This window comes from Schistocerca piceifrons, chromosome 7 (genome assembly GCF_021461385.2).
Source record: "Schistocerca piceifrons isolate TAMUIC-IGC-003096 chromosome 7, iqSchPice1.1, whole genome shotgun sequence".
NCBI classification, from domain to species: Eukaryota; Metazoa; Arthropoda; class Insecta; order Orthoptera; family Acrididae; genus Schistocerca; species Schistocerca piceifrons.
The window spans coordinates 320,292,538-320,306,392 of NC_060144.1; the positions used below are offsets into that span (position 1 = coordinate 320,292,538).

At 40.3% G+C, this 13,855-nt stretch overlaps 1 protein-coding gene across 1 annotated transcript in view; it reads right to left on the reverse strand.

Moving 5' to 3' along the window:
* LOC124805654 (acetylcholinesterase-like) overlaps positions 1 to 13,855 on the reverse strand; it is a 53,558-nt gene that overhangs the window by 14,978 nt on the left and 24,725 nt on the right. Inside the window, exons 5-7 of the mRNA XM_047266221.1 lie at positions 6,540 to 6,760; positions 3,297 to 3,462; positions 39 to 217 (exon numbers count right to left, since the gene is read on the reverse strand). Coding sequence (XP_047122177.1) covers positions 39 to 217; positions 3,297 to 3,462; positions 6,540 to 6,760 — 566 coding nt within the window. The remainder of the gene's footprint in view (positions 1 to 38; positions 218 to 3,296; positions 3,463 to 6,539; positions 6,761 to 13,855) is intronic.

The following is a 13,855-nucleotide window of genomic DNA, read 5'->3' on the forward strand; positions in this document are numbered from 1 at the left end:
TTCCGTTTTGCTCTCCTCAACTAGCACTCCAGACTTACATCAACAACAGCTTGCATATCCTCTGTAGAGAAGCCCTCGTCCCCAAAGTAGAATTGCTCCAGCTGTTCCGCTGCTCGGGTCCGCTGTTCCTCCGTGGGCAGCGGCAGCTGGGAGCCGATCAGCGCCGTGAAGTTCTCCTTCATGTCGGCGACACCCTCTTCTGTTAGGATACTGGACACTGGAATATACAAACAACTCTCCAGCATAAGGCAGCTTTTGCTTTAATTATTTCATTACATGTTCGCGAAAAGTTATGTTTGGTAGCTTGTACAATGGTCTGTGGTGGACAGATTCTAGCCCCTGAGAGTGATTGCTACTACACAGGTTTACGTTGAGCCTGGTGGTTCTTTGCGAAGCTTTTGAAGATCATATACGTATTGGCATCTGATTTTTTTCCAGTTTACCTCTTTTCTTCCCTTGTTTAATCTTAGAACGATACACAAAGATTCACTCACGTTCAGAAAATAATGAACACCTTGAACGACCATAAACAGGACGTTCATATTCACAGGACGTGTACATTAGCATGTTCTGTAGGAATTCAATCATCGACGCTTATAAGGCGCGAATGGCGTCCTGTGGTGTAGCTATCCATGCTGCATTCACCTGGTTCCAAAATTCATCTGTGGTGGTTGACACTGGGTCACAGCGTTGCACCCGACGTTTCACAGTAGTCCACACATTTTCGATTGCCTACAAGTCTGGTGATCTGGCGGACATTGGCAACATTCTGACATTCTGTGACACCAAGAAGGCACGTGTTCGTGCAGCAACATGTGGTAGTGCATTGTCGTACTGAGAATTGGCATCTGGAGTGTTTTACAGACAGGGTGTGGTTAGGGGTCTGAGGATGTCATTCACATTGGTCATACTGGTGACAGTGCCCTGGGCGCACACCAACTGTGATTTGTGGTTATACCCAATAGCACCCCATACCATAAGGCTTTGAGTTGGTGCTGTACGTCTTGTGCTAATGCAGTCACAGTGATGCCGCTCCCCCTGTCTGCGGCGAACCAAAATGCGGCCATCATTTTCAAACAAGGGTTCCTAGGCTCGTCCGAAAACACTGTTGATGCCATTCCTGTCCCCAGCGATGTCTTCCATACACCATTGCCGTCTAGCATGTTTCTGTACGTTTATGAAAGGCAGGCGGAGATGTGGAGGACGCACACGTAACCCATGCCGTAATAAACGGTGACGGACTGTCACCCGTGATAGTGTTCAATGTGTTACACAATTCCACTCATGCGCCATATCAGAGGAGGACGTAGATCTGAGGGCTGGTCTGGGTGTTGCAACGTGAACCATCTCGTCGTGTTATACGACATTACGTGAATCATTCTGCATACAGCCGTTGCACTGCCGAAACTCTTTGTCCCACACGAGCAGTAATTTCCCGGTTGGATGTAACGCATTCTCTCATGCCAATAATGCGCCGTCTTTCAAACTCCGTGACTTAACCGTACGTTTCGCGCATACGTCTGCGAGCCATCGTGCACTTCTGCTCAAGACTCAGTGGTCCATTACCTTCGGTTTATAGCGACAACGAGAGCCACAGGCGCATTTTACAGGAAGGTGGTGTTGCGTCGTAGTGTCGATGTTGGCCTTGAAGCCGCGGGCCGACATGGTTCAAATGCTACTCATTTCTGCACAACATACTAATGTAGATATCCTGTGAATATGAACGTCCCATCTCTAGTCGTTCAAGCTTTCTGTTTTTTTTCTGAACATGAGTGTCCATCAGAGCTGAAGTGATCAGCCTTAAAGGGAGGTTTACTGTCTTTTAGTTAAAAAAATCGATACTTTTAAAATGCATTTTTGGATCCATAAAAGTGTTTAGAATCCACCCCTGAAACCGTTTTCCCGAATACAGAACGGAAATGTTTGTTATTCGCGGTTGAACAAAAAAATGCGCCTGCCAGAAATCGGCCTTTTTCACGCACCAGTTTTTTTCTTTCGGAGGACGAGTTATTGTACCGGTGCTTGGGAGGAAACATACAAGATTCCAAGCATTTGCATTCTGGTGCGAAGACTGTGCAGATTGCGACTTTCCTGGCAGTGAGCAGCTTCAACGAAGGGGGCTATGGACGTCACCCTGGGGCTCTGTTCGATGCAGTTCGCCAAGCGTTCGGACGACCACCGGATTCAAGAGGCCGAAAACCGCTTGTCACTCGCCGTACGAGCGACTGTGGAGCAGCGCAGGGTGGTCCAGATCGAGCAGAACGCCCTCTGTGAGGAAGAGGAACGACTAGTTTATGGACCCGGAATAGCAGATTGAACGTAAGTTGCATAATACTGCATTTACATGTAGTCAACACTTCAACGCGTTTTTCTCTAAATGACTTTTTTTCTCGCGCGGTATCGTAACTTCAAATCTACTGAACCGATTGGCATGATTCTTTGTTTCCGGTGAAGCTAACTAAATTGTCTAGGAGTTGTACCACTTTTATTCCGATCCATCAACTATAAGTAATTTTACTTGGCCGTCGAAGTCGAAAAATCGATGGAAAAAACCATATTTTTTTCAAATGGCCTCCATTTTGTTTCCTATGGTCCACATAACTTAAGCGAGGTACAACTCCTAAAGAATCTTATATACCTCGCTAACGTCAACTCAATTTTGATTTCAGACGAGCGGCTAACCTGTGACATACTTCGCATGAAGGTCTACATCGAAAACTTGTTTCGTTCCGACGGCACTTCCGCCTTTGCTCTTCGACATTTCTGGTCGAAGAAATTCCAGTTTGAAGAGGAAATATCAAGAAACATTTTGACTAAATTTGACATTCATATCTATAATACATCCGAAGAAAAAAAATTCTCAAAGAAAATGTTTTTTTTCGGGTCAAAGATAGTAAAACTCTCCTTAAGAAAGAGAATAAAGGCAAGCCGCGAAATTGTCCTACAAAGGTTGTTAATGACTTTGGTAATTTACGAGCGCCACTATAAATTTTGGCCACTAATGCAATTTGAACGTGCTGCGATCAATATTCTCGAAACTAAATGAATTAAAGAGTACGTTTTTTCAGTAGTTTGCAATGACCATACTTTCTCGAAAATCGAGTACTTGAGGCAAAACGTGGCGAAACACACAGAACTCGTACTCAGAATACCGGGGCGTTGAAAAGAAACCCTCCGTCACACTGTACTTTGCAGATCTCTATGCAGATCGTAAGTATTACAAAAAATACAACTGAGTCATATATGACACAAGCTGAGTAAGTAAAGGCAGGGAATTCGCAGATCTTTTTACTTACAGAAGGGTATGATGATCCCCTCTCCAGAAGTGACGCCCAGAATTATGGGCACCTGGTTGTAGCTGCCTGCCTTGAGAATGTCCGCTGGATGCTCAACGATCACCGCAGAGTCCGACGGTGGCTCCACGACGGGCAGGAACGCCAGCGGCAGTGGACAGCGCTTCTCCTGTACGAGGGTCGCCATGTTAGTAAAACCAAAGTTATTACCTACTTGTTGGTCTAAATAAGAACGGTTCGGCATAACTGTATACAACGTATCACCTGAGCCAGAAAACTATCCAAAGCAATGTAAAAGCAAACACTTGATCTAGAGCACCATGTTACTACAAGAAACTAGTCTACAATAGTAACAGCGTGGCCGGCCGAAGTGGCCGTGCGGTTAAAGGCGCTGCAGGTTCGAATCCTGCCTCGGGCCTGGATGTTTGTGATGTCCTTAGGTTAGTTAGGTTTAACTAGTTCTAAGTTCTAGGGGACTAATGACCTCAGCAGTTGAGTCCCATAGTGCTCAGAGCCATTTGAACCATTTAGTAACAGCGTCTCTTTTAATAATGGCCAGTATTATTGTTTAGTATTTACATGACTCTCTAGACATGCCTCACAGGAATTTCCTGATTATGTCAAGAGTTGTTTAGCAGTCTTAAGTCGAAGTAATTACATGAAGTGTGCCGCAGGTTTCTAAATTGGTTCCTTCGTTGTTTCTAACATAATTTAACGATCATCCTTTACTACTGTCAAAACTTGCAAATTTAATACTTTTTTCAGCTTATACAAGTACAAGACTTTGAAACTTAAAGCATAAGACACGTCAGAAAGGGAAACAGTTCGATTAAACAACATCAGAAAAATATCATAAAACTTTATAATATGTCGAAAGTATACAAGATAACATGAGTGGATGTATTAATATAAAAGATGGCAGCTATAAAGGCCACAAGAAATAGGAAAGCAACTGGAACAGATGGATTTAATGCAGACTTAATTACATATGGAGGAATGCTGCTTCATTTTAAACTGCTACATATTTTGAAAACTGTTGGAAGCAGAAGAATATCCCTCAAAGCCCGAGAAAGGGTAAAGTAAAAGCAACAGTACAAGTAAGGCAAAAGAAGCAACATTTTGCTGTAACTAAGAGTAATAAAAGTTGTTGATACAAATTATAAACTATAATCCGGAATTAAAAGCAGCAGATTTCAAAGCATTCTTGCTAAACGTACGGGTATTTGGAAAAGACATGCTATTTTAATTTTACAAGTTACTGAAAACAACAAGAGTTTAACCAAGGAACACAGTAAATATTTTTAGATACCGACAAAACCTTCGGTAATGTTTTAAGAATAAGTCTCGAATGAACGTAAGTGGGAAGGATACTACAGAAATCTGATATCAGCGTGTCCGAAAATTTATCATTGTTTAGGATCTAGTTGGAAACTCTCAAACCTTGCCCACCAAACACGGAAATTATACATCAGTATTAAAAATACTTCTATACACTAACTACTCTACACTCATTTCAAGGAAAGAGAGTGTTTTACAGGCAGCTGTTGATTAACTGAATTAAAGATGTTACGAATATAAAACTACAAATTTAAATTTCACTGCAGAAAACCAAAACCATGGTTTTTATAGGAAAGCACCCAGCATGGACTAAATTTTGTAGTTAATATTAAAATACACTACTGGCCATTAAAATTGCTACACCAGGAAGATGACGTGCTACCGACAGGAAGAAGATGCTGTGATATGCAAACGATTAGCTTTTCAGAGCATTCACACATGGCTGGCGCCGGTGGCGACACCTACAACGTGCTGACATGAGGAAAGTTTCCAACCGATTTCTCACACACAGACAGCAATTGACCGGCGTTGCCTGGTGAAACGTTGTTGTGGTGCCTCGTGTAGGGAGCCTATCGCGATTGCAATTTATCGTATCGCGGCATTGGATGCTCGCGTTGGTCGAGATCCAATGACTGTTAGCAGAATATGGAATCAGTGGGTTCAGGAGGGTAATACAGAACGCCGTGCTGAATCCCAATAGCCTCGTATCACTAGCAGTCGAGATGACAGGCATCTTATCCGGATGGCTGTAACGGATCGTGCAGCAACGTCTCGATCCCTGAGTCAACAGATTGGGACGTTTGCAAGACAACAACCATCTGCACGAACAGTTCAACGACGTTTGCAGCAGCATGGACTATCAGCTCGGAGACCATGGTTGCGGTTACCCTTGACGCTGTATCACAGACAGGAGCGCCTGCGATGGTGTACTCAACGACGAACCTGGGTGTACGAATGGCAGAACGTCATTTTTTCGGATGAATCCAGGTTGTGTTTACAGCGTCGTGATGGTCGCATCCATGTTTGGCGACATCGCGGTGAACGCACATTGGAAGTGTGTATTCGTCATCGCCATAGTGGCGTACCACTCGGCGTGATGGTATGGGGTGCCATTGGTTAGATGTCTCGGTCACCTTTTGTTCGCATTGACGGCACTTTGAATAGTGGATGTTACATTTCAGATGTGTTACGACCAGTGGCTTTGCCCTTCATTCGATCCCTGAAAATCCCTACATTTCAGCAGGAATATGCACGACCGCATGTTGCAGGTCCTTGTACGGGCCTTTCTGGATACAGAAAATGTTCGACTGCTGCCCTGGGCAGTACATTCTCCAGGTCTCTCACCAACGGAAAACGTCTGCTCAGAGGTGGACGAGCAACTGGCTCGTCACAATACGCCAGTCACTACTCTTGATGAACTGTGGTATCGTGTTGAAGCTGAATAGGCAGCTGTACCTCTACACGCCATTCAAGCTCTGTTTGACTCAAGGCTGTTATTACGGCCAGAGGTGGTTGTTCTGGGTACTGATTTCTCAGGATCTATGCACCCAAATTGCGTGAAAATGTAATCACATGTCAGTTCTAGTATAACATATTTGTCCAATCAATACCCGTTTATCATCTGCATTTCTTCTTGGTGTAGCAATTTTAATGGCCAGTAGTGTACATGCTGAAGTAGTGGCGTCTGTTGGGGAGTTCAGTGAATCATTACATTAAAACTCTGTACACCTAATATTGCTAAGTTACAGTCACTATTTTTTTTGCCAGCATGACACATTTCTGTGTCCATGATGATACTCTTTGGAGCATACCACATTATGATGCGTGTATGCTTTGAACTGATGGTTCGGCCGTAATTTTCTCATTTAAGTGATACTCATGTTTTGCGCTAGGAAATGGCTCACTTACGAAGTCCGTGAGTGCGAGAGAATCATCTCTGATGAGGTCTGAGTAGTTGGCGGCGCGAAGGAAGGCAGCCAGGCGCGCGTCGTTGTCGTCAGTGTGGTTATCGCCTTGCGTCTGGAAGCCGAGCGCCTCCGCCATCCGATACGCCCTCTCGCGTGGTATGTCCGTCAGCCCCCATGGGGTCGTCGCTACCCCACTCTCCATGATCACCCCACTGAAGAGACCTGCAGAGAAATTTCACCACAATGAAACAGTAACGAATGAATGTAATACCCTACTGCGCTGTACTGTTTTATTGAACATTCGTAAAATATTAAATTTTATGTCAGGCTATTATTTCAGGATAGATACGAAACTTTTGGGAACAGCTATTTCGAAAAATTAGATTTAATTTTGTCTCCTATACTTAAAAGTAGAGACATGTGGGCCTTACGGCAAGTACTCATCCCAGAATTCGCCAGAAGTTATTTAGGAAATCGTCAATGGCTAAAATCAAACTGACCAGACAAGTAAAGATCTGCACTACGTCTGCATACTGCGTACGAGTACATTCATGGTGTCCTCACTTTTAAACTGTATTGTATTAGTTGTTGCCAATTTCCTTTTAATGTCAATGAATACGTTTCGTATTTCATAGAAATGACTGTTTTGATTTCCTTAATGATGTACTGTAATCTTGTTAAACAGGAGGCGTTCAACAGAATATTGCCACATCCTAACAGACACCACACTCCTGCTCATTTTTGTTATACTCTGCGTCTGTAGTGCATTAAGCGGCCAGTTAGTTTACCGTCGAATACGATGTCTGATAATGAGAATACTATCCTTTGTCTTGGTATGTAATATGGTATTTAGATGGGAGTATTATAATGCAATAACATGAAGTTGTGGGCGCTACACTTCAAGTTAAACCAGTTTCCAGTTTATAAACGCGGATTATAGGAAACGTACTGAATGCAGTAAATACATTAATATATGCAAAAAGTAATCCACCAAAAACTTCGATGAGGTGAAAACTGTCATAGAAGCAATAAATCTCTTTACCGACTCATAAGAAAGCATAGCGTATCTAAGCTTTGAACTGAGGGGGGACGGGTGGAGGGCGTATAATGTCTCTTTTGAAATATTCAAGTCGATATATTTTAAGCAAATAATAAAAGGACTCTGAATAATATTATATGGACATAAAAGACAACTTAATTATGAAAATGTATTAAATTAGCGTCAAAGAAAGACTAGCGATTGCAATGTAATAAGAAGACATTATTTATATTAGGTGAGATCGTAGTGCATAACGTTCTCGAAACTAACATTATTATCTTTGTCATTATATATAAGAGAAAACAATATTTAAAACCACTTCGAGTCAGATCATTTCTTCTGTTGTATATAATGTACGCTTGCTGTTGTAAAAGGGTAGCTTTTGTTCTATTTGTTCTCGTACGTAGCGAATAATTCAAGTGTGTATTCTGTGCTTAGTGTAAATATATTTATAAAACGTGAGTGCATTGTGTTATTTCAAGAACCCATGCAAACAACTCTTCCTGAATTAATAATTGCAAGAAGTTATTTAGCATTTTTTCAGTCTCTGCGAAGCGAGCAGGGGTGATCTTTGACTGGCAGAAATTGGCCGCCATTACGCGGCGTATTTAAATTTATTGTTTTGTGTAACATATCACCACAGCCGGAGCAGAAAGAATCATTTCAAGTTATTCAATTAACTAAAGTGCAAAGCTTCACTAACTTTATTTCGTCAAAAAATGTATTCTTTCAAAGATACGATTTATTCTAGGTCAGTGAACTTGGCCTGCATTACATTTCGCCGAAAGCATTTGAAATAACTTGTAGGGAGCCTGGCGCTCATTTGAAACATAATTTAATATTTATCTTTGGCCACCTACTGTTATATTATCCCTTTCTCGTGTTTCACTTAATAATAATAATAATAATAATTAATAACCACAGAATGGAAGGGATAATATAGGCGGTTGGGAGCGGGATAGCGGGAGATAGAGGGAGAGTAACTCAGGTACGTTTCGCGGTGAATGACGAAATAGTTTCGAGATTTTATGATAAATGCGTCGGGATGCATTTTCTACGGGTGGCCGCAGCTACCACTATTTCTCACTGAGTGCACCCTTCCGATGAAACCAGTTCTACAATTGAGTCATTTGTTTCTGAAGCCAATCGAGCGCCAAAACAAGAAGAAAATGAGTTAGCGGCGGTATATTTTTCTATGAAGCAAAATGTGTATTTTAGTGCTGAAAACAAACACCAAATACAACACTGTCACGATTCAGTTGTTTCTTCATCAAATCCAGAAACATAAGGGCCACAGATATCAGAGACATGTCTTCACAGCAGGCCTTTTCTTGATGTTGAAATAATTAGATTAAATAAAGTTTTTCGTGTGTTGAAAAATCGAGTGTAGTGTAAGCATGTGCAAATCACTAACCTCTGGACAAACTTATTTCCTGATGAGGAAATTGCCCGTCGTAATAATAACAGAAAGCAACAGAAATCTAGATACCAAGTGAAGCAATACAATCATTTTAAAAAAAAAGCCGTGCTGTATACAGATATATAAAAAAATATTGGCGAAGTGTGAGTAGGACTTGCGCACAGAGGGTTATCTGCAAACTTAGTTATGTTTATTTATGTATAGTACATTCATCCTGAGAATCGAGAACCTCAACGATTTTTACCTGTTTTTGATATAGCTACTGACAAGATATCGCTGCTGGGAATTCCAAGACCGTATCAAAATCTTTACAGAAGTTCCTCAGAATTACACCGGACGTACAAAATGAAGCGAGCAGGGGACTTCATTTTATGTATGCAAATATAGAACATTTTATAAAGTATTTTTATTTACTTACTAAAATATAATTACAACTTACATTTTATGTTTGTGAGCAGCAATGTTCGCCTGTTATGTTTTTGACGGAAGATGAATGCAATGTATATTCTCATTGCAAAAAGATGTTTTTAAGTGACATAATTACAGTTTAGCAATTTTCAGATTTTTCACTTTACTTGTACCGTGAAAACTTGCTTCTTGTGAAATTTTATGTTTGTACGTCAACGGGAAGTACCCTACAGAGTTTAAAGTATGATTTTCGAGTAACAAAATATGTGACATAAATGGTCGTATCTTTTGAGTGCATTGACTTAGAATCTGAAAATTTTTACGCCGCCAAGGGACCATAGATCATATGATATAAATTTGAACTCGATACGCCAATCTCTTCAAGAACGAAAGGGGTCGTAACGGACGGACAGATGGAAAACGAAAAAAAAATTCTTGCTATATAATTGCCAATTAGCAATTTTCGGATTTTTTTCCTTTACTTTTACTGTGAAATCTTACTTCTTGGCAAATTTCATGATTCTAGGTCAACGGTAAGTACGATATATATTTGATGAGTGAGTTTTCGAATATCAAAACAGGTGACATAAATGGCCATACCTATAGTCTGTACTGACTTAGAAGCTTAAAAGGTTTACATCGCCAATGAAACATGCATCTTAGTATGTGACATAAATTTGAATCCGATACGCAAATTTTTTCAGAGAAAAAGGGGTCTTGGCAGACCGACAGGTAAAGTGATAGACGGAGGAAAAAAGAAAAAATATTTTTTCGTGTTACGTAATTACAAATTAACATTTGTTCTTTGGGGCCCACAGTGCAAAATATGTCTTTCAGTGACATGATTGTTGTGAATAAATCCAGCTACACTGCTATGTAAGTTGTTTATATTTTATCTTATTCACGATGAGCCCATTTCGGCAAATTGCCATCGTCAGGGGCTATGCAACATTGTTGCTGTCATGTCCTGTCTGTTTTAGAATTATTACTATCTCCCAGGTGTACAGTGGAGTTGTATGTCGTTTTCCATACGTGGTATTTTTCTGACTGCTTGGATGATATGGAAAACAAGTAATATCCGACATACAACTCCACTGTACATCTGGGAGAAAGTAATAATTTTGAAACAGACTAGAAATGACAGCAACGATGTTACATAGCACCTGACAGTGGCAATTTGCCGAAATGGGCTCGTCGTGAATTAGATAAAATATAAACAATTTACATAGTAGTGCAGCTGGATTTATTCATACAAATTAACGATTTTCGGATTTTTTCCATTATTTTTACTGTGAAACCTTGCATCTCGCCAAATTTCATGTTTCTAGGGGAACGGAAAGTTCCCTGAGGATTTTGATGAGTGAGTTTTCGAGTGTCAAAATACGTGACATAAATGGCCATATCTTTTGACTGAAGTGACTTATAATCTTAAAATTTTTACACTGCCAAGAAACCATAGACTTTAATATGTAGCATACATTATGACTTGATGCATCTACCCACTCCTGAGAGAAATGATTCTGAACAGTCGGACGGATAGACACACTGACAATAAAGTGAGGCTACAAGGGTTTTATTTTTAACGGATTTATTTGTGGCATCAAACCATCATCTGCTGGTGATACCTCTGACGTTTGCCTACAAATTAAAGACCTTTTGGAATATTGAATTCATACTGAATTAAAGAGCCTTTGTCCTTAAAGAAACGAGTTACAAGTTATTCAGCACATCTAGATGTATTAGAGGCGCTAAAGTGATGGATATAATCGAGGAAATTTGTATATTATTGTAGGAAAGATTGTCCTCTAGTACTAACTGTGTAAAGGATAATGTCCACTATTAAAAGCATTATTAAGACTGCACGCAACAAACGTCAAATGGGCCAGATGTGCAATCATACTTTCATGTTCAAAACTTTAGTATTTCATCACAAACGAATGAAGTAAGTAGGCAATTCGTCATTTACATTACGTATGGAAGATAACGTATCGCAGCAGGCTTCTCATTCATAAACCGCATTTTAACGCAATTTGTTTATAACGATATCGAGCTTCTCCGTGCTATAGGGGTGGCATGTTTGATTAGCAGTCAAAAGCTCAATCCAGATATAGAAGGGGTCAGTGACGTGCAATGGAATGAAGACAAGAATTTATGGTCAGATGAGTATAGGATAATGTGGCCAGCAGCAGAAAATGGTAAAACGGGAGTAGGATTCGTTATGAATAGGAAGGTAGGGCAGGGAATGTGTTACTGTGAACAGTTCAGTGATAGGGTTGTTTTTATCAAAATCGATGGCAAATTGACACCGACAACGATAATTCAGGTATACATGTCGACGTCGCAAGCTGAAGATGAGACAGAGAGAGGAGGACATGGGCTTGGGACAAGGAATGAGAGAGGAGAGAAACTAATTGAGTTCTGTAATAAATTTCAGCTAGTAGTAGCAAATACTGTGTTCCAGAATCACAAGAGGGGGATGTATACTTGGAAAAGGCCGGGTGACACGGGTAGGGAGAGATTCTCACATCAGATACTTTATTGTAAATCGTACCCAGGAGCAGATATAGACTCAGATCATATTGTATCAGTAATGAAGAGTAGGCTGAAGTTTAAGAGATTAGTCACGAGGAATCAACACGGAAAGGGGTTGGATACGGTTACCATTGCTAACAGAAGAAATATTTCAGCTGATAGGTTAAATGTTGAGGAAAATTCAGGAATACAGAAATACAAGTCACTGAGGAATGAAATAAATAGGAAGTGCTCCGAAGCTAAGACGAAATGTCTGCATGTAAAATGTGAAGAAATCGAAAAGATATGATTGTCGGAAGGACTGACGCAACTTACAGGAAAGTCAAAACAACCTTCGGTGAAATTGAAAGCAAGGGTGGTAACACTAAGAGTGCAGTGGGAATTCCACTATTAAATGCAGAGGAGAGAGCGAATAGGTGGAAAGAGTACATTGAAGGCCTCTACGAGAGGGAAGATTTGTCTGAAGTGATAAAACAGCAGTCGGTTTAGAGGAGACAGGTGATCCAGTATTAGAGTCAGAATGTAAGAAAGCTTTGGAAGACTTAAGATCGAATAAGGCAGAAAGGGTAGATAACACTCCATCAGAATTTCTAACATCATTGGGAGAAGTGGCACGCTGGTGTGTAGAATGCATGTGTCTGGCGACATATCACCTGACTTTCGGAAAAATATCATCCACACATTTCCGAAGACTGCAAGAGCTGACTAGTGCGAAACTATTCGCACAATCAGCCTTACAGCACATGCATCCAAATTGCTGACAAGAATAACACATAGAAGAATGGAAAAGAAAGTTGAGGACGTGTTAGATGACGATCAGTTTGGCTTTCGGAAAGGTAAAGAAACCAGAGGGGAAATTCTGATGTTGCGACTGTTAGTGGAAGCAAGACTAAAGAAAAATTAAGACATTTTCATAGGATTTATACACCAGCGTTCGAAAATATAAAATGGTGCAAGATATTCGAAATTCTAAGGAAAATAGGGGTAAGCTATAGGGAGATATAGGTAATATACAATATGTACAAGAGCCAAGAGGGAATAATAAGAGTGGACGACCAAGAACGAAATGCTCGGATTGATAATGTTGTAATCCAAAGCTAAAGGGAAAGAAATAATGATAAATCAACAATAAAGCTGGTAATTTATAACATCAAACATGTTAAAACTACCAATCAAAATAATTAAAGGTAATAAAATCAAAGCCAATCTAACTTCATAAGATTTTGATTGAGCAACAGAACGCAGGGAACGTAACAAGGAATAATTTGAATTAGAAGACCAACCAGCAATTATAACAGTATAAACACCTAATCTAGTACAACATAAAAAAAACAAAAAACCATAAGAGAAAGAACACATGGAAGTAAAATAAGGAAAAATTACTCAGACAGCCAAAGAAATTATTAAATTAAAAACAGGAGAAAAATAGTACTGTTCAATCTGTACATCGAAGAAGCAATGGTGAAAATGAATGAAAGGTTCAGGAGTGTAATTAAAAGTCAAGGTGAAAGGGTATCAATGATACGATTCGCTGATGACAATGCTATCCTGAGCGAAAGTGAAGTAGAATTACATGATCTGCTGACTGGAATGAACAATTTAATGAGCAAATCGAAGAAAGACGAAAGTAAGGAGAAGTACCAGAAAAGAGAACAGCGAGTAGCGTAACATTCAAATGACTTCTGCTACCTAGACAGCAAACTAACCACGACGGATAGAACAAGGAGGACATCAAAGGCAGACTAGCACTGGCAAAAAAGACATTCCCAGCCAATAGAAGTATTGTAGTATAGGACTTAATTTGAGGAAGAAATTTCTGAGAATGTACGTTTGGAGCATAGCATTGTATGGTAGTAAAACATGGACTATGGGGAAACCGGAACAGAAGATATCTGAAGCATTTGAGATGTGGTGCTAC